General features: G+C 56.5%; 1 protein-coding gene across 2 annotated transcripts in view; it reads left to right on the top strand.

The window, feature by feature from the left end:
• The window catches only part of SCUBE1 (signal peptide, CUB domain and EGF like domain containing 1), a 96617-nt gene that overhangs the window by 14955 nt on the left and 60742 nt on the right, over positions 1–20920 (top strand). For both annotated transcript variants that reach the window (XM_036301134.1, XM_036301133.1), the window contains exon 3: positions 7799–7927. In XM_036301134.1, the coding sequence (XP_036157027.1) occupies positions 7799–7927 (129 nt within the window). The remainder of the gene's footprint in view (positions 1–7798; positions 7928–20920) is intronic.

Here is a 20920-nt window from a genome sequence, read left to right as displayed (position 1 = left end):
AAGCCCAGGGGTCATCGGGCATCTCGCTCACCTCTTCCAAGGCCGGCGACTTCACATGTCTGATCGCTCTCCTGTCGAGTTCACAGAGGTTGGCCTGCAGTTTGGGGGCCCAGGCCTCGCCCCCGCCTTCCGCTAAGGGGATGGGAGAACGCCATGGCTGTTACTGAAGGGGCAGAGAGGGCTGGACTCTGGCTGCCAGGCCCCTGGCCCCTCGCCACTTCCATCTCAAGCACTCCACCGGCCAGCTCCCCCGTGGCCGGGCTGCTTCGGTGTCCAGCAGGCCTGACGCCGGAGCCTGAGAACAGCCCCCAGAGGAGGGCCGGCTGTCTGGGGGGGGGGGGGGGGGGGGCGGTCCATGAACTGGCCCTCTGGGTTTGGTAGGCAAATCCCACCTGGTGCTTGGGGGCCACAGGGCCCAGCACGAGCTCACACTGGGCAGGTGGCATCTGAGGTCAGTTCAGAGTGAGCGTCTGTGTGGTTTCCCGGCACCCAGGCAGAGCCCCCAGGGACCCAGCCAGCACCGCGGACAAGAAACCAACAGCAGTAACTTTGTGAACAGCTTTACTGAGATCACTCACATACCATTCACTTCACCCAAAGTCAGTGCCTTTTAGGAACTGACAGTTGTGTGTTCATCAGTTTTAGAGCCTTTTCCTTACCCCCAAAAGCACTCCTGCACCCCTTAGCATCACTCTCCAGCTCCCAACCCCCAGCCCAGGAAACTGCTGGGCTACTTTCTGCCTCGATAGACTTGCTGTTTCTGGAGACTTCACACAAACGGAATCCTACGGGCAGTCCTTGGTGCCCGAAATGGCATTAACTTTGAAGCTGGGTGACCTGGCATTAGCCATGTGACCTTGGGCGGGGCAGATGACATCTCTGAGCCTCGGTTTCCCTGTTGTAAGAGAGACGCTAGGGCCTCTTCTCCAGGGGCGGTGTGTGAGGGCTGCCTCCCTGCGTGGGTCAGTGAGCTGAGGCCGCCAGCACGGTGCCGGCCGCTCCTTCCGTGTCCAGCAGACCGCGGCGGAGCGCACTCTGTGCCTCTGAGGCTCAGACCGAACAGGACACGGCTCCTGCCGAGGGGCTCACGGCCTCCGGACACGCACACAGCAAGCGAGAGGAATAGCAGTGTCTGTTGGGCGGGGGGGGGGGGGGGGGGGGGGGGGGGGGGGGGGCCAGAGGGTGGAGCGGAGTTGCATCTGCCAGGGGATCAGCAAAAGCTTCAGGGAGGAGGTGGTGCTGGGGCTCGGCCTGTAAAGTGTGTGGGTGTCCGTGAAGGGGAGGCGCGCAGGCAGCGGGGACAGCGTGAGCGGATGTGTAGCGGCCCCGAGTGCGAGGGCCCCTGAGGAGGTCAGCCAGCGGCCCCAGCCCATGGTTATCTTGGATCACAGGCCGGAGAGGGAGACCTTCCCGCCCCCTGGCTGAGCCACGGTCACTGTGTGCCGTTAGGAATGGAGAAGTGTATAGATTTGTGTTGGTTTTGTGTGACCTTTGACCTTTCCCATAATTAACTGCCGGGCCCACTTCTGGCACTGTCTCGGCAGAAGGGGAGCCTGATCGATGGGTGCCCGGGGTCCGCAGAGAGCAGGTCTCATTACTCAGTCATTACAGACCCAGAGCTTAACCCTGTGCCGCGGAGCCGAGGGGGAGGCCTAATCCTTCCTGCTCCGCGGCTCTGCCAAACTACCTTCCCTCGAGCATAATTAGCCAGCAAACCAGATTAAGATTCATTCACCAATAAGGACTCAACTTTCTCCGCCATCCATCTCTCCCGGAGAGGGGGCCTGATCCAAGGAGCCATGGTTTTCCTGGAGCCCCCAGACAAAGGCGGAGACGCGCTGCCCAGCCAGCGGAGGCGTCTTTGTTAGAGCGCTTGCAAGGAATGTTGAGAAAAATGCCAATTTCGAGGGGAAATGAGAAGACATTCGCAGTAATGATCTGGGAGGGGAGGGCGGGTGCTCTAAAAAGCCTCCTTGTCACATGGTAACATATATAAATGTTAAGTCACTGTATCGCACACCGGAAGCTAACGTTAAGATCGTATACCAACTAGACTTCAATTTTTAAAAAAATCCTTATTTTGAGAACCTCTGCAGTCAGTCCTGATTTTTAGGCGAATGCCCTGAAGTAGTATTAAAATAAAAGGAGACGGCGCTCTGACTCACTGCAGTAGAATCTTTTAGAACCTCGGCACCACGGAGTAAGTGGGCAGCGAGAATTAATTTTGAATTAAATGGAAAAAACCGAACTCACCTCACTGAGTTGCTGGCACATGACGCAGCTGTGGGCTCATACACGCTGCGGGTTCAGTCCAGGAAACACGGGACCCTGTGACCTACAATCCCCCGCGAGCCTCTCCTGCTGCTTTCCTCTGCTCTGCTGAATGCCGGGAGATGTTTTCTGTTGGGAATTGCATTTTCATTTAAAAAAAAAAATCCCAGCTGGAGAGAGGGCAGGGACGTCCGGGCGGTCTGTGGGACTCCTGCCCTCCGCACATGTCAGTTCAGACGGTGTGTCCTCCCCGCCTTCCCTTGTAGGACCATCCCTGTCACCAGCCCTCACCTCGAGGACAGTGAGCGGCATCTCCTCCCACCTTAGCAGCTCTCTGGAGCCCTGGAGCATTTTTAAGAAGTATGCATCCCCTGCACCCCGAGGACGGGGCTCCACCAAGTATCGCACCTGCACCTGAGCACAGCCGCCGGCTCAGGGCTGGAGGCGAGGGCCTCAGCCACGCTGTGCCTCAGTCTCTGCATCAGGAAAACGGGGCAGCGCTCACACCGGCTTCCCACGCGGCTTCCCCACTCCCGTCTCTGCCTCGGTTGTCACATGGCCCTCTTCCCTGTGTGTCTGTGTGATTTCCCACGGCGTCCTCCCCTGTCCCAACCTCCTCTCTGTGTCTGTACCCAAATTTCCCTCCTCTTACAAGGACACCAGTCATTGGATTAGGGCCCACCCGACTCCAATATGATCTCTTAATTACATCCACAAAGATTCCATTTCCAAATCAGGTCACATTCACTGATAGCAGAGGTTAGGACATCAACACATCTTTTTGGGGTGACACTATTCAACCCACAACAGTCCATTAGGAATAAACATCCAGCCCTAGCCGGTTGCTCAGTGGTTAGAGCAGGGGTGGGCAAACTTTTTGACTCGAGGGCCACAATGGGTTCTTAAACTGGACCGGAGGGCCGGAACAAAAGCATGGATGGAGTGTTTGTGTGAACTAATATAAATTCAAAGTAAACATCATTACATAAAAGGGTACGGTCTTTTTTTTTTTTTTTTTTTTTTAGTTTTATTCATTTATTTCAAACGGGCCGTATCCGGCCCGCGGGCCGTAGTTTGCCCACAGCTGGGTTAGAGCATCGGCCCACAGACCAAAGGGTGCCGGGTGCAAGTCCCAGTCAAGGGCCTGTACCTCGGTTGCAGGCTCCAACCCCAAGCTGTGTGGGAGGCAACCAATCCATGTGTCTCTCTCACATGATGTTTCTTTCTCTCCCCCCCACCTCCCTTCCACTTTCCCTAAAAGTCAATGGAAAAATATCCTCAGATGAGGATTTTAAAAAAAAAAATAAACACCCAGAGAGCTTGACTCTGCCCCCTCTGTTACTTCATCCTCTCCCACCCTATCTTCTTCCTCATTCCCTGGCTCTAACCGTTCTCTCAACCTGGTCTGAACCTGAGAGCACCTGGGAGGTCTGCAGGGCCTCCTCCAGGGCTGGCGGCCATGGATGTTTATCACAGTAATAAACCCACTTGCTTTGGCAGAGACCTTGTGCAGTTGATTTGTTTGTGTGTTTATCTCATATGAATTCAAGGAGGAGGCTCACGTGATTGTTTGCGGGTAGTTTTTATCGTGCGCTAACAGGTGGTGCGGGCCATTTTTGCTAATTTTTTGCGCAAATGGCAATGTTCAGTAAAATTACGATAACTTTACGTATTTATACGTTACCCGCATTCTACCGCTAGTCTATAAAAAACGTATTATTAATACGTGTCCCGCGCTCTACTACACTGGTAGAACGTATAAATACGTTTCCCGCATACAATGTGTTAAAAAACAAAAATGCAAGGCACAGACACAGAAAATAAGGGGGGCGGGGCTCATTTGTGAGCGTATAGTCTCTGCCCAGGATGCTGGTGTAAAGCAGGCTGGCCTCAGAAGCCTGGAGAAGACTCAGGCCTGGGGACCGGAAAGGAATTGACTGCTTTAAGAGATACTCGGATGGAAGGGGAACTCCAGGGGGATGGATCATGGTAAGAGCTGTGAGCACTCTTCACCCACTAGTATCGACTGGCCTCCACTGTGGGGAGTCAAGGGAAGGAACAGGCTAGCGTTGTTTTACTGACTTCTCAGCGATCTCTTTATTATGCCCTAAGAGTATGGTGATCAAATAGTTTGTCATTTTTATAGTGAAAAGTATGCTGTTAATAATGACACCCAGACAACCGGCAAACACTGGACTATGCCAGGCAGCATGGGGTGTATGAGTATTGTCATCAGGGGAAGAAACATTTTTCTCAGGTTCTGCCACCATTAAAATAGCTGGTCTTAGTGCACTTGATGGATGTGGGGACTCTGAAACTGATTGTGTTTCTTTCTTTGCTTTGCCTTCTGGGAAGCTCAGAGCCTTATCTGTGGCCTGCCTTTTGAAATTGTGCTGGAATTACTGAATGTATTTCTGCATACTTTCACCAGCTTTCTTTTATTCTTCAACCCCTATATTTTTCTTTTTATTCTTTAAGAACATTTTATTGTATATATTTTATATGCAGTTTAGATGGGTGATGTTGGAAGGAATTGATGGGTAGATGAATAGTGTTTGGATGGATGAGTGACTTTTTGACTGGATAGATGAGTGGGTAGGGGTTTGGATGTGTGTGTTTGGATAGATGGGTGTTTGGATCAATGAGTTGATGGATAGGTGGTTAGCTATGTGGATGGATGGATGAATGAATGGAGGTTTGGATGGATGAATATTTAGATGAATAGGACAAGTGTCTGGCTGAATGTTTCGATGGTGGATGCATGTTTAGTTATATGGGTGGATGTTTGGCTGGATAAATGAATGGGTGAATAATAGGTGATTGGATGAATAGAAGGATGGTCAGCTGGCTGGATATTTAGATGGATAAATTTTGCATGAATAGACAAATGGAAGGATGCCTGGGTGGATATTTGAATGGGTAGCCAATACAGTGATTATATGGATGGATAATGGATAGGTGGACAGCTGGCTGGCCATTTGGGTAGGAGACGGATAGGTGTGGGGGGTGGGGGGTGGGCAAGTATAAGGATGAATGGATGAGTGGGTGTTTGGGTGATTGGATAATACTTTCTTGGTACACAGTGTAAATGTGCCAAGGATTAAATACTTTGCCAAAGCCTGGCATTCCATGGGCATTCTGACCTCTTAGGAAGGACACGGCTTTGTAGACTGAAAGACCTTTGTTCTGACCGTTGTCCTATCACTTCTGCATGACCTGAAGTAATCACCTAACCTCTGTGCACTTCAGTTTGCTCAACCATAACATGGAGTTAAACTGCCGACTCCAGAGGGCTGCTAAGTGGGCTGGCACGTTTCAGGGGTAGATGCCTGCATACTTCCTTCTGAGGTCCAACGAGCGAGGGAGGGAGGGGAGGAGGGAGGGAGGGGAATTCTTTTACCCAAGTGCGAAATAAAAGTCCTTTCCTTCACCCTGACTCATCCAACCTAAGTCCTGTGCCCACCCAGTAAAGCCACACAGTTTGGGTTCGATGGATCAGATTCCACCCTCAGAGTTGGGGCCAGGCCACCTTCTACAGAGTCACCTTCTTGAGTGAAGGAAAGGAGGGAACAGTTTGGGGGTGCTGGTTCAGATCAGATAGTAGTGGGACTGGGTGACCAGTGGGCAGACTGTCACCATGTTAATGGTGTAGGAAAGCCATGCTTTGGGAGTCGATTCATGTCCGCAGAGAGGTGGAAGGCTATTCACTGGATGGGGCGTCCCAGGAAAGTGCCGGTCGATGAGTTAGAGTGGGACCGCACTGCCTTTGGAGTGTCTGTGGAGGATCCACGGGGAGAAGTGGTCGGCGTACCTGGGTGAAACCCACCTGGTGAAAGGTCAGGGCTGCCCGAGACTGGGAGATGAGGAATATCTCAGTCTTCATAAACCCAGGTGCCTTTTCAAACATAAAGCCTTATATCCTCCTTCAATGTTATTTAAAATGTCGAAGTGCATGAAATATATGATTGCAAACAATTCACATGGCCTGCAGAACTGAGTCTGCTTCCCAGCTGATGCTGATGGCCACTGCAGGCAGGTTAGGAAAAAGTCTCTTGCGGTTCCGGAGACCCAGGCGAACCTGTCCTCCCCTCCGGGCCGCTGTGTGGGGCACCGGAGCAGGCTGCGCAGCCCAGGCCCTGGATTCAGGAGCCTCCGTGCTGTTTTCACCTAAGGGAGGCCCTCAGGTGTTCCTGGCTGGCAGGTGTCCAGTGCCTGGTCCTCTCCGGGGTCAGAGAGCTCACTCCCTCTTGAGACCGCCTCTGTCGTCCCGATGGACATGCCTCCCTGTGAACGCTAATTGCCTCCCCTCCCCCCACCCCACCCCACCCACCCCCGGCCTACCCTTTCTAGATGGAGCTCGGCTCTCCGGACCAATGTGGAGAGCACGGAGCTCCTCAGGCATTTGAAGGACGGGCGAGGCTTGCCTTTACTTAGTCCGCCCTCTTCCCCAGGCCGGCCCCACCCCAGCTTCCGCAGCTGAACCCACCTCAAAAACCCTCTTCAACTGCCTACGAGACGGACCGATTCTTCCCAGGTTGTAACTACTTCCGGTCTTGCTTAGCTGGGGCACTTCCGGTCCGCTGTGTCGTATTTCCGGTTCCGCTGTGAGGGCACTTCCGCCTGCCCCTCCCCGGCTTCTCTGGTTTCCCATTTCCCCGTGGCGGTTGAGATGCGGCCAGGCCGCGCCGGTTCGAAGCCCACGTGTCCTACTTCGTAAGTGTGTGGCCTTGGCGAGGTGCTGGCGCCCTGTGCCTCCGCGTCTCCGCCGCCCTCGGGAAGCTGGAATAGTGACGGCGCCTGCGTCACTGATCCGTGTGGACTGAAAGACACACGGATACGGTGTATGGTGTTGTCAGCTCGTTAAACGTGAACTGGGCGTTCCTGTTACTCTCCGAGCCTCTCAGATCTCTCTGGAACGCCAGGACTGATAGCCCCTTGAACCCTGAGGGGAATTTAAAAAAAAAAAAAAAAAAAACTGAAAACGGCAAAAGGGTGACCTTTACCAAGGCTATTGGCCATTGTTTGTGAGACAGAGCCTTTGTTCTAACGAGGACACTGGGGCGGTAGAAGTTGAGAATGCAGATGCTGATGTGAAAGGAAGCTATTTGGAGGGGTGTGCGGACTTGCGGTCATTCCAGGGGTTACACTTTTTGGTGGTATGCGACGTTCCTTCTATTTGATTCTCCGTTTCGTGAGTAATGAGCTCTCCATCTGTGGGAGGCTCTCAAAGGGGCGAAGAGATCCAGTTTGGGGGCTACACAGGGTCCCCACGTGCTGTTATTGTGCAGAGGCTTTCCAAGGAGGCTGAGCTGGGTGTGACTCTTGCCAGCTCTGCAAGGTGTGGTCAGCCTCGGTCAGAGCCAGGATCTTGCCCTTTGTCACCGCTGGGTCCCAGCCCCCACCAAGGGTTCCAGTGAATGCCTGGTGAGCCGTCCCCTAGCCAGTCATGCCCAGGTGCCTTCAGCAGGGGGGGGAGAGGGGACCCCAGGCTCTTCCTCTGACCCCTCTCGTGCCCCTCACTTTGCAGACATCGACGAGTGTGAGAACGACTCCTACAACGGGGGCTGCGTGCACGAGTGCATCAACATCCCGGGGAACTACCGGTGCACCTGCTTCGACGGCTTCATGCTGGCGCACGACGGACACAACTGTCTGGGTGAGTGCTGAGCGCCCCCGCCTGTGCCTGCGCTCCGGCTGCCGCGTGGGGCGCGTGGGAAGGCCGGCTCCGGCTCTCCCTCGGTCCTTTGTGTTGAGTTTACCGGCGCTGCCGTAAGAGAAGAGCACACACCGGGGAGCTTACGCAACAGCAAGTTCTTTTCTCGCAGTTCTCAAGGCTGGACGTCTCAAGTCAAAGTTCGGCTCTTTGGGTTTTGTTTCTGAGGCCTCTCAGCTCGGCTTGCAGATGGCCACCTCCCTACTGGGTGTCCACATGGTCATTCGTGCGTCCGTGTCCTTGGTGTCTTTCTCTGTGTGTCCTAATCTCCTCTTCTTATGAGGACTCCAGTCTTATTGGAGCAGGGCCCATCCTAACCGATTTACAATTTAATTGCCCCTGAAAAGGCCCCGTCTTAAACAGTCATGTGCCGAGGTACTGGAGATCTGGGGGGAGGGAGGGAGGGGGGGTACAATTCACCCCATAGCAAGGATTCTGCTATACTTGCAGAGTCTCATGGTTCAGTTGCATATTGTAAGCCAGTTGTATAAAATGTATCAGAGTGATGCCAGCTTGCTGGATAAAATTGGAAACATGTAGAACAGGGACAAAAAATTAGGAAGCGTCTTAGTTACGTGTACTTCCTCTCAGGCTCCTCCCTGCTCCCAGGTGTGATTTCACTGTAGTAATCAGTGGTCAGCGTGGTTTGGTCCCTTGGCTTTCCCTTGGAGATCATGTGAGCCTCGCTCAGGTATGTTTACCTGGCCCCCCAGCTATCGCCATTTTTCCAGTTGCCTCATAGTCTGATAAGCCGCGAATAACGGAGGCCGGAGGCCGCTGTAACAAAGTAACACACTGAGGGGCTTAAACAGCAGAAGTTTCTTCTCTCCCAGCCTGGAGGCCAGAGGTCTGAAGAGAAGGTGTCAGCAGCGGTTCCTCCCAGGGCTTCGAGGGAGAATCTTCTGGGCTCCTCTCCCAGCTTCTAGTAGCCTCAGGGGTTCCTTTCCTTGTAGATCGCAAGGTCCCCTAAGCACTGGTCTGCTACTGGCGGCTGAGTGACCCTGGGCCGGAGGGCTGGAGCCCAGGGATAAGACCATGGATGTGGCAGGAGTGTGGCTGTGAATAGTTTTGGGGTTTTTTTGGAACAATCCTAAAACTTTTATTTTTGTGAATAGCTATTGATGTCCCTGGGCCTCGGTCCCTCCTTGGTGAAGGGGGGCTGTGAAGAGCCTCAGTAACTGAGATCATGTCAGGGAGCTGGGAAGCGTGCGTGCCCTCACAGGCTCTCCACACTCAGTGGCTGTTACTGTCATCCTGGCCTCTGAGCCTCGGGCTTCCCCGCTGCGAACAGGCGCAGCCATGCTGCCTGCTTCACCAGGTGTGAGAGCGAAGTGGCCGGCACTTAGTCGGTGCAATAGTCAACAGGCAGGCGTGAGTGTCACTCTAGGTCAGCGGCCGCCCTTTCGGACCTCACGGACCACCAGTGGCAACTGCTGCTCTAGGTGATCGGCCACCCTTTGGTGGGTGGACATTTAGGTTGTTTGCTTACCTTGTTTGTTTTTAACCATGAGAGTCGAGCAGTGATTCTGGGCATAAACCTCCCCCCTCGTTTTCCTAATTGTTGCCTTAGCAGTTCTTCCCGGAAGTGGAACTGCTGGGTGAGAGGATCCTTTGGATTCTTTATGGCTTTCGCTGCAGCGCTCCCTGAAGCCCTCGGCGCCCCTGCCCCGTGCCAGCTGGTGGCTGGTGGGTGGCACGGGGCGTGATGTCCCACGTGCTCGGGGCCTCTCCTCTTCGTGGTGTATTCACCTTGGGTTCCCTGCCTGTTTCTGTTCAATGCCTGTTGGATCTCGGGTGGGCTTGTTACGGAAACAGGTCTGTGGACAGGGAATTACACCCACAGTGAGCTCTGAAACGGACGTCTGGACGGCAGGCTGCTGAAGCCCAGAGGGGCCTGGCAAGAGCTACCCTGCGAGGGTGGGGGTGGAAGGAGGGCTGACTCCTTGGCGGGGGGGCGGGGGGGGGTGCTTTACGGAGAAGGCTGCCTTGAGCAGGGTCTCCAGAGGCTGGGGAGCAGCTTGCTGGGCCGAGGGCACAGCCCGTGTAGCAAGCGGTGGGTGGCTCTGAGGCCAGGCTCCGGGTGGGTGGCAGGAGCCTGGGAGGTGGGGCTGCGGAAGTGCGCAGAGCCTTTGATTAGATTGTAAAGAACGGGCTGTACAGCATTTATTGTGCCAGATGCCGAGCTAATTACCGTCCAAGTGTTATCTATTGAGTCCCCCCCCAAAGTGTAAGCCCTTAGCTTTACCAGTCTGCCCCCTTTGCAGGCGACGGAAAGAGCACGTTTCTGTATTGATTAGTCTGCGAAGGCAGAGCTGGCAGGGCTGTGCACAGCAGGCAGGACCACCCCCTGGTCAGGCGGACGGATCTTGGGGGCTGCCAGTTCTGGGCTCCAGTCTGGCCCTGCTGGCTCTCAGCTGTGTGACCTTTCGCCAGTCACTTCCCCCGTGCCTCAGTTCCCGCCCCCCCCACCCCACCCCCCACCCCCGTGAAGTGGGATTTGGAGTCCCTGATGTCAGGGTTCTGCGCGGACTGAACGTGATCGTGGGTGTGGAGCACCTAGCAGCATGCACTGGGCACTCGAGTGAAGCGGCCGTCTAATCGCCGCCCCTCGGGGAGATGAATGAGGTGGGCTGTCTCCTGCCTCCCAGACCTGGTGGGGCTCAAGCTCGCCGTCCACACCCGGGCCGTGTCTGAGCCCCCGGCCCTCTGGCCACAGCGCTCTTACCTGTGCAGGTCGCGTGGCTGCACCTTTGTTCTTGGCTGAGGCAGGTCCACCAGCGCCTCCAGCCTAGGGGTGGAATCTGTGCGGGTCTCTGTTTCAACAGCATTATCTTCACAGCGGCTCCTGTTGAGACGGATTAATTTAAAGGACCGGGTAGTCCCCACCCACCGCCGAGCACAGACTGGACTGCGTGCAGCTCGCACTCGCACACAGGGCGGCCCAGAAAGGTTCTCTCTCTTCTCTGCTTTCAGCCGAGGGCAGGCCCTTCCCGGCGGACTCTGTGTGCTTTTTCCTTCTCAAGACACAACTCCGCTCTAGAGAAGTCAGATCTTGGTACCAACAGACCCAAACCACACTGGCCACGGGACCTCTCGGAGCCTCAGCTCCCTGACCCGGGAAATGCTGTAGGAGTTGAGTGCGGGGGTCAGTGTCGGGATCACAAGGCCCGATAAAGAGCGGCAGACACAGAGGGCGCTGTGGGAGTGGGCTGGCAGCGTGAGGGTGTCGCCTCGCATTCCGCACCGCCACTCGAGCTGATGGTTTGGGACCAGTTACTCAAACCCTCCAGGCTTCGGTTCCCCTGGCTGAAGTGGGTCGGTCGTCCCTGTGTCAGGTCACTGCGAGTTACCTGTGGAGGTGGCTGTGGCGAGCTGTGTGCAGCTGGGAGGCCCTGCCCAGGTACCGGGTGGTGTCCTGTTGGTGCCGAAGGTGCAGGCTGGCGGCCAAGTCCTCAGCCGCCTGCACCCTGGCTCTATCCCCACAGCATTTATCATCGTCATCATCATTGAATGATTTGCCGACATTGAAAACACCAAGGCTAATAACATAAAACTCCGTATTTCCAGCATTCTTCCTGCTTGGCCAGGCCCCAGCCCCTGGCGCTTATGGGGCTTTGGCACAAATACAATGGAGGCTCGTATCCCATGTGGCTAAATATGTAAAAGTCATTACGAGGCTTCAGAACTAGAATATGTTCAGCCTGTTCAACCTTGACAAGTATTCCTACCTTGTGCCTGGAGAGGTTAGACTGGAATTTAGAATTCTTGGTCTCCTTGGAGTTTGTGCCAGAAAGTGGAGGTGTGACCCACCCTGCTCCCACCCCTTCTCGCCCCTGGCTTTCTCCCGCCCACAGGGGCCTGGGACACACCGTCTGACGCTCAAGCTCTGGCTCTTGGCCCCCAACCCTCCTTTCCCTTTTGCTACTGCTTGGTCCTAAGTGTCATCTGTCCCTCAGAGAACGGACAGGCGTGGGCCATTCGGGCAGGGAATTGTGGGGTCTCCAGAACCCAGAATGTGGTCTAGAAGGGCAGATAGGGATTCCAGGTGCACGTGACCCTCTGTGGACTTCTGACTCCATGGGGAGAGCTGCAGCCACAGGACAGGCAGAGGGGGATCCCCCAGAGCCTGGGGTCGAGGCCAGGGGGAGGAGCTGTGTCCCCTTTGGGTGGGGGTGGCCTCTCCTGTTTGCTACAGTCCCCACCACTTCTGTTGCTCACCCCCAGTCCGCTTTGGTTGTGTGCCTGCCTACTTGGCCTCGGGAGTAATTGTGCTCCCAGCAGAAAGCCTGCCCCCATGGGTGCTGGGGGCTGCGAGAGGCCGAGTGCTAGGAGGTTCTGACTGCCTTGTGCAGGCCTGACCGCCTCCGGTCAGTTCCCTGGGCCCCACCCACAACCCCTCACCCATCAGGGACAGTGGGCGGCTTTGCATCTCCTGTTCTGTCCCCAAAAGTCTGGGTCAGGAGTCTCGTCTGGGTGTAACATTCCTCTCAACCAGCGCAGGATTCCTGAGGGACGAGGCTGGGATGAACCCCGGTCGGGAGGTTGAGAAGCATTCCAAGTTAATTAGGAGAAATGAGGCTGACGGCTTAAGGGTTATTTTCTTGCCAGAGTTTTCACAGTTGAACCTTTTCTTTTCTTTTGAGCAAAAGAGGTTATTTTCTTGTGGAGATGGCTTGCCTGGGACTGTGTCCTGGAGGTTGGCCAAGTCTGTCCTCTGGGGAACAAAACCCTCTCTCTGTTTGACATCTTTATTGAGGAATTTCTCAAATATAACAGAAAATGACACCAGAGGGATTCAGACCGCGATGAGATCCTTGCTCCACCCCAAACGGCTGCTTTTAGCATCGTAATTACTGAAATAGCAGTAGTTCTGCTTGAAAAATATTATTCCAAACTTCATGCAACTGGACATAAGAGCAATATTTAGGCTAATAGACTCAGCTTTTTTTCATCCTAAATTAAAACCAGCAGCGGATCACTTCTTCCCGCCCCGCAAAGCAAGGCTCCGTTTCCCTGCAGCCATCAGTTCACTCCGCCAGATGTTTCCGCCGGCCCCGTGCTCTGCCCTGGCTTACTGAGAAGCACGTTTCTCGGCTGCTCACAGTTTGGATTTGGGACTCGCTCCTCAGCAGTTTTCCCTGTGGAAAGGAGGCAGGTTCAGCACAAACTTGTCCGTTAACAGATCTGCTTTCGCGTGCGCGGTTGCTGAGCGTCTACGCTGTGCTGGCCCTGTCTAGACCGTGGCACCTAGGCGAGGCGAGGACCTGGGGATCTCTGCTGCGTCCTCCCAGCATCCACAGGCAGAGCCATGAGCCCGCCTGACCGCTGAGGAGAGCAGAGCTCCGAGAGGGTGGCCACACAGCCAGCAGTGGTGGGGCTGGGACCAGAGCCCGCGTCTGTGCATTTGCCAGTTCAAGGCCGTAAGCCACTGCCCAGCCCCTGCCCCATGGCGCCCGGAACAGCACCAGCTCTGGGAGGCTCGCCAGATTCAGGGAGGGACCGCCCCGGGGGGTGGGGGTGGGGGGGTCTTAGCTGTGCATCTCCTGAGGGTTTGGGAGTCGCTGAGGGCATCCAGAAATCCCAGTATCTGCCAAGCCAGATTGGCGGGAGGCACGCTAAAGGGCAAGAGGGCTCCCCTCACCCAGAGAAGAATGAATGAATAAATGAACTTGTAAAAGGACTTGTGATCTGGGCCCTCGAGCTCAGCAAACCTCCATGCTGGGCACACGGCAGAGAGGAAGATGAATTGGAGGGCGTCTGTCACAGCACTCCCAGGGCTGTGAGAAAGACAGAAATACTCATGGCTCCAATGGCAGGCAGAGCGGCTGTGTGAGCTGACACCAGAGCCCCCCCCCCCCCCCCCCGGGTTCAGCCGCTCGTTTAGTGCAGACGTCACTCTGAGCACCTGCCGTGTGCCCCACGCACTTACAGGCTGGACGCAGCGAGTGGTGAACAGAGGCAGCCCCTCCCCACACCTAGGGGCTTCCATGGTGGGGGCGGGGGAGATAGTAGTCAGTTCAAGTTCAGTGGTCAGCTCCAGTGGAAATAAGAAAACAGAATACGGTGGTAGAGAGTGATAGGAGAGGGGAGCTGGACAGGACGGAACCCTAAGACTGTTCCTGCATAACCCCCCGCCCTTGGGGCCACACAACACCATTTTATTCTGGTGGATGCGGGGGCTCAGCAGGGCGGCCTTGTCAGCGCCCCATGGGTCTGGGCCTCCGCTGAGAGCACGTGGAGGCTAGAAGCATCTGGAGGCTTCTCTGCTGATGTCCAGCGGCTGATGTTGGCTGTGAGCCGAGCACTGAGGCAGCCTCTCCTGTGGCCTTTCCGCGTGGGCCGGTGTGGGCTTCCTCGCAGCGTGGCTGCTGGGCCCAGCAGAGCGAGGCCGGGCCCAGCAGAGCGAGGCCGGGCTCAGCAGAGCGAGGCCGGGCCCAGAAGTCTTGCAGCCCAGCCTCAGAGGTCACCTCCACTGCACTGCACAGTCAGGGTGGCTGTGGAGGCCCGCACGTCCCCAGGGAGGGCCCGTGTGTGGGGACCTCAGTGAGGAGGGAGAAGCCACCATTTGAAGGTCTAGGGACGGTCTTCCCTCCAGACAGAAGGGGGAGGACAGGTGCAGAGTCCCAAGACGGGGCAAGCGAGCTGAGTTTGGGAGCAGGTCAGCGTACCTGGAGGGTCAGGGGTCAGGGACAGGGACTGGAGATGCGGCCAGGAGTGGGCAGTGCTGGGTCCTGCAGGTCCTTGTGTGCCTAGAAGGGTGCTGGGAGGCCATGGGACATTTAAACAGGGACTGACACAGTCTTGTTGACATTTTAATTAAAAGGGATTTGTTTTGACTGTTCAGTAGAGGAGGTGTTACAGGGAATGAGACCACTGCAGTGGGTCGGAGATGGCGGCTCAGGCCAGGCTGACAGTGGTGGAGGTGAGAAGTGGTGAATTGAGAATATATTTTGAAGACAGAGCTAACACGCTGTTTACAGACTGGGTGTGTGGGAGGTGAGGGAGAAAGAGGATCAGGACGACGGCTAGCTTTCTGCCTGGAGTCTCTGCGTGGCCGTGCTGCTGTGGCTGAGACGGGACCCCGGGGCCAGGAGAGATTCTGGAGTGAGAAGAGGGGCAGACTCCAGTCTGTTTGGCCGAGCTCAGTTTGAGATGATCAACAGCCACCCAGATGGGAATGGTGTCCAGTTCAGAAGTCTGGGAGCAGTCAGCTGGGGGCGGGGGGTGGGAGGGCCGGTTGGAATGTGGGGGGGCGGGGGGGCGGCTTTTCTCTGCCAAAGCATGTGGCTATTTATAACATCATTCGAGGGCTTATACAAAATTATCAGCTTAAAAATGCGCCTGCTATATTTAGTCAAACATTTAATTAACTCACCCCTAATGCCTTGGCAGGGCCAGCCCAAATGATCCCTCGGGCCTCATCCAGCCCTCCGGAGCTCCTAGATGGCATTGAAGCCAAAGATCCTAGCATTCCTTCATTTAGTAAGGAAGCGCGTGAGCACCTGCCAGGGCCATGTCCTGGGCTGGGAGCCCACGGTTAGGAGATGGATGACATTCCCAGTCCTGAAGAAGCAAAGGCAGCCTGTCCAGCTTCCAATCCTGGATCCATCGCTGACGGTGTGGCCTGGTCTCAGGATGCCCGTCTGTCGGGTGGGGCTAAGAGTTGTGCTTACTTGACAGGGCTGAGGCAGAGACCAGTGAGAGAAGCTCCGAGAGCTCAGACTGTAGTGCCTGGCAGGCAACAAGGTCTCAAGAGATGTGACGTAGCTCATTATCACTCATTCCTAGTATGCAGTCAGGATGCTTTTTAAAGAAAACGGATGCATTTTCTGAGCTGGCAGAGATGCAGGCAGGAGCCTGGGCCCTGGCTGTGTGTGAAGCCCCTCTGCTGGGGGCTCGGGTTCCACAGGGAGCTCCTGCCATGAGTCACGGCTCCCCATCCCGGGTCAGAAAGCTCCCGTCCTCTTGCATTGGTTTTTGTGCTCATTCTTCAACATGGGGGGTCACCTGGCATCAGGGCTTCTAGTCCCAGCTCAGCCACACACCCATTTTGTGACCTTGGACACGTCACCTCTTCCTCGGTTTTGTTCTCTGCAAAATGGGTGTGATCCCTCTCTGCTAGGATCAGAGGTGGATGGAGGTGGATGAGCAGGTAACCCAGAGGCTACCGAGCGAGAGAGAAGAGAGGAGGATGTGGGGGACTCTGCCCGGCCCAGGAGCCCAGCTGCACATGTGGGAGGCAGTCACCGCGGACGCTCACATCCCCTGGCGCAGCAGTCGCAGCCCTCCCTGTGCGGCCGGCTGGCAGGATGAAAGGGCCTCCCCGCCCGGCCCTTTGAAGGCACCCTCCCATCTGGGAGGACAGCTGGAGGCAATGTGCTGCTCCCTGAACCTCCATTTATTTGTCTTTATACTTCAACAGCTCACATACCTTTCTTGCTGGGGGAAAAAATGCCGACCGTTTTAATGTAAAACTAAACAGCTTCGGACAGCCATGTAGGTACTCCGTAAACACCAATACTTTTAAGGTAAACCCTAGAGGTTTCTCCCTGTTCTCTTTATTTACGCCCTCCCCACCCCCCACCCCCGTCTTGGCGCCCCCTCAGGTGATCTAAACACACTTGATCTGCAGGACAAGTGGGACTCGGGCCCACTCCTCCAGCTTCCAGCAGCTGTAATCAGGCGGAAATTCTTTGGCCTGAGAAAGAGAAACACTGGGTGCTTGTCCATCTTTATAAATATGCTTCCTTCTCTCCAGGCACTGCAGAACCAGGGAGCTGATGGAGCAAGGTGGAGGGAGGTGGAGGAAGGTGGAGGAAGGTGTGTCTCAGGCCGAGGCAGGCGGGGCGGCAGGGAGCTGCTGGCAGCAGGGCCAGGTGGGTGCCAGGTGGGTGCCTGGTGAAGGGCAGTGGGCCAAGGGTTTAGACTTGCTGGGGACCTTGGGAAATTCCCCGCCTCTCTGTGCCTCAGTTTTCCCGTCATATGTGAGGTAAAGGATGGGGTTCAACCAATGGTTTTCTGATCCCGGGGGTTTTGTTTGCAGTAGCAGGACCTTTATTTCAAGGAAAGTCCTGGGAGGTCGTGCTGCTCTGGCTCGGGCTGAAATGGGAGGCAGGACTGGCAGGGCTGAGAGCCCGGCTCTCCGTGGTGCCGGCCCCACCCCTTCGAGGTCCCAGGGTGCCAACAGCGCTGTTGGAATCCCCTTCCCCTCTAGCGTCTTGTGAATCGATGACTTGGCAGCAGGGCATGCCCTCAGCGCCAGTGCCCGAGCTCTTGGTCATGTTCCCCCGAGTCCCTGCCAGGTGCAGGCCCTGTCTGCTCCCTCCTCCTCTCAGAGCTGGCGTCTCCGACACACTGAGCATCTTTCATTTCCCTAGACGTGCCGCCCTTCCCTGCGCTGGAGTGTCCTCGCACCTGCTCTTCCTTCTGCCTGAATTGCCCTTCCCCGTGCTCTTCGTCAGCACTGTGGCTGACCCTGCTGGTCCCTCGGGACTCTGCTCAGGCTCAGCCCCTACGGAAGCCGCCCTGGGTGCACACCCTTCTCCTGGGCACCCACAGCCCCTGAGCTTCCGTCTGACTCAGTCCTGAGCTCCCCCGCTTGTCACTGGCCATCTGGGGGTGGGTCTCCTCTACTTACTGGGGATCTCCTGGGGGGAGCTCCGAAGTGACTTAGCTCTCTGTCCCCGGGCCCAGCACAGGCTCATCTGTGTGATAGAGGGATGGCAGGTGGCCAGGAAGGGGGCAGAATGTTCGATTCTGACCTAGAGGAGCACAACTTGACAGGTGAGAGCTCAGGCCGCCTTGGGCCGGGCGTCAGCGCTGGGAAGTGTCCTACAGCCGGCGGCTGACCACAGCGCCCGTGGCACTGAGGCTCGGGACCCTTATCTCCACGCCCAGCTCCTTCCAGCCTCTATTCTCGGTGGAAGGAGAGTGGGGACTCGGGAGGCCGACACATGAGCCTGGCTCCCAGCTCCCCTCTGGGCCAGCTCTCTGCTCTCACTTTTTCTCCCGAGATGTCCCTGGAGGGAACAGTGGGGGTTCAGGGAGGTGGTCTGGGTGAGAGCACAGGGCACCGTGGCATCAGGAGCGTTGGAGGCCTTCCTCTCTCCCGCTCTCCTTTGGGTTCAAGTCAGGGGCCACCTCCCTGATGAGCCTGCCTTCCCCTCGGTGGGACTGGGCTGAAATGTGTCACTCCCCCTGGTGCCTGTCCCACCTCTGAATAGAACAGGCCTCGATGTGGTGGCCCCGGGAAGAGGGCTGCTCTGTCCATAAACAGCAAAGAGAAACACCCGCTGCAAAGGGCAGGCCAGGCCAGCAGACGCTTCTTCGTCTTTCTTGTTTGTAGTCCGTGTGCCAAGGACTTGGTCAGAACTCGGAGAAATAAACAAAAAGTAAGTGTCTTGTGAAGGCTCCTTAAAAATATCCTACGACCAGAGCGTATGCCCCCAGCCAGGACTGAGCCGGTGCCAAAGGGGCATGATGGACAAACAGGGCGTCCGAGTCTCTAGGCCGGCACGCCCTCTGCCAACAAGCTGCTTATTTTGGAGCAGCCTGCGCCCTGGATGGCGTTTGGGGTCACCCTGGACGCGGCTGGGCCTGGCTGCGCCTGGACAAGTGCTGCAGTGACCCCCCTCTCAGGACCCGCAGGCCTGGCCCCGGCTGTTTGTCGTGGCCATCAGCCAGCCCCGTGCATCGCCTACCCAGCACCCTCCCTGCCACCCACCCACCTCGTCCCAGCCACATGCAGCTGGAAGAAGCCGGCAGGCAGAGGTGCCTGCGCCCAGCTGCCAGGCCTTGTTTGTGGGAAGTGGGTAGCCTTGGTCTGGGGTCTTTAGCAACCTCCTAGGTGCTACCTCAAAGGTGGGAGAGGGCCCCACAGGCCAGTGGAGGCTCCTCATCTGGCAGCTGGACCTGGGATCTGGGCTCTCCCGTCCCTCCAGCCTCGCCTTCTCTCCGTCTGAACATGAAGCCTGTCCACTGGCACCGCAGGCCCCGGGGCTCCCCCTGCCTGGCGAGCCGCCGTCCCCAGGCCTCCGGTTTGCCCTTCTGCCCCTCTTCCCTGCCTCCTGGGCAGGGGCACTTGCTCCCCACCCGGCACGTGGGACCAGCCAGGCCCAGTACTAATTGCGCAGAGTTGAACAGGTCTGTTTACTTACCCATCTCCCCGGAAACTCTCAGAGAAATCAATATCGAAGAGAAAATAATGGCTTCACTAGCCCGCCAACCCAGGAGGACCCGCTTTCCTGGCCTGCGCTCTGTCCAGTGGTCTGTGTGCAGCCCTGACTGTGCGGTGGGATCGTGCACTGGATCTGTGTGTAGCCCTGACTGTGCGGTGGCGATGGTGCACTGGGTCTGTGTGCAGCCCTGACTGTGCGGTGGCGATGGTGCACTGGGTCTGTGTGCAGCCCTGACTGTGCGGTGGCGATGGTGCACTGGGTCTGTGTGAAGCCCTGACTGTGCGGTGGCGATGGTGCACTGGGTCTGTGTGCAGCCCTGACTGTGCGGTGGCGATGGTGCACTGGGTCTGTGTGCAGCCCTGACTGTGTGGTGGTGATGGTGCACTGGGTCTGTGTGCAGCCCTGACTGTGCGGTGGCGATGGTGCACTGGGTCTGTGTGCAGCCCTGACTGTTCGGTGGCGGTGGTGCACTGGGTCTGTGTGCAGCCCTGACTGTGTGGTGGTGATGGTGCACTGGGTCTGTGTGTAGCCCTGACTGTGCGGTGGCGATGGTGCACTGGGTCTGTGTGTAGCCCTGACTGTGTGGTGGCGATGGTGCACTGGGTCTGTGTGCAGCCCTGACTGTGTGGTGGTGATGGTGCACTGGGTCTGTGTGTAGCCCTGACTGTGCGGTGGCGATGGTGCACTGGGTCTGTGTGTAGCCCTGACTGTGTGGTGGTGATGGTGCACTGGGTCTGTGTGCTGCTTCCTCGGCTCTGTGAGACTTGCCTCCCTGCTGGGCACAGTCGTGGAGCCGAGACGTGGGACCAAAGCACAGCCCAGGATGTGGAAAGCCTGGCAGCTCCCGCTGGCTCCCGCCCCTCCTTTAACAGCTGCTAGGGCCCCACCTGCTGCTCCAGCCTCACCACACACACACACACACACACACACACACACACATACACTCATGCATGCACACGTATGCACACACACACATGTACGTACACACACACATACTGCATCCCACCACCAACACCTTTCCCTGCACTGATCCCATGTTGCTTAGAGAAAGCCTGCCCAGCTGCCCAGTGTGGCCTCTGACCCCTCTCACAGGGCCCACTCTTCTTTTCCTGCCGACCTCTGACCCCAGGCAGTAGTTACCTCTGTTGGTCTCACTGCCTCTCTCCTCCTGGCAGCTCCCTCAGGGCGGCCTTGACCTTGTGCTCACTACTTATCCCCAGCACTGTGTGCGCGGCCTTGCGTCCTGTTGGGTGAGTGAAGGAATGACCGAGTGAATGGATGTTTTGGAGGAAGGTGTGGGCATAAGAAAGATGGTTTCAGATGAGGCAGCTGCACAGGCAAGCACACTCTGGGGGAGATCAGATTGAGGGCGTCCAGTGGGGAGTGACGAGAAGTGAACAGCCGTCTGAAGGAAATGATCCCTCCCGTGTACAGGGCTGTGGCTGCCCCGTGTACTGCCCAAGGTGAAGTAGAGACAAGTGCACAGGGTAGGGAGGGCCACCAGCCAGCTGGACGGCAGCAGGTGGGAAGGGTGGTCGGGAGCGAGTCCCAGCACAGACCAGGCACCAACTCAGCTTTCAGAGAGGAGGGGTGGGAAGGCAGGTCGGAGTGGCTCGTTACCCCGGGAGAACCAGCCCATAGATCCTCGTGATTGTGGTTGTAGCTAAAGTGTCAAACTGTTGATCCTTGTTTTGTTTTTTACTGTTTTTCAAAATTCCTTGTAAATTCTAATTTTAAAATAATAAAACCGTTTTGAACA

The sequence above is a fragment of the Myotis myotis genome, unplaced genomic scaffold (assembly GCF_014108235.1).
Source record: "Myotis myotis isolate mMyoMyo1 unplaced genomic scaffold, mMyoMyo1.p scaffold_m19_p_3, whole genome shotgun sequence".
In the NCBI taxonomy this organism is placed as follows: Eukaryota; Metazoa; Chordata; class Mammalia; order Chiroptera; family Vespertilionidae; genus Myotis; species Myotis myotis.
This window is presented reverse-complemented; position numbering and strand designations above follow the sequence as displayed.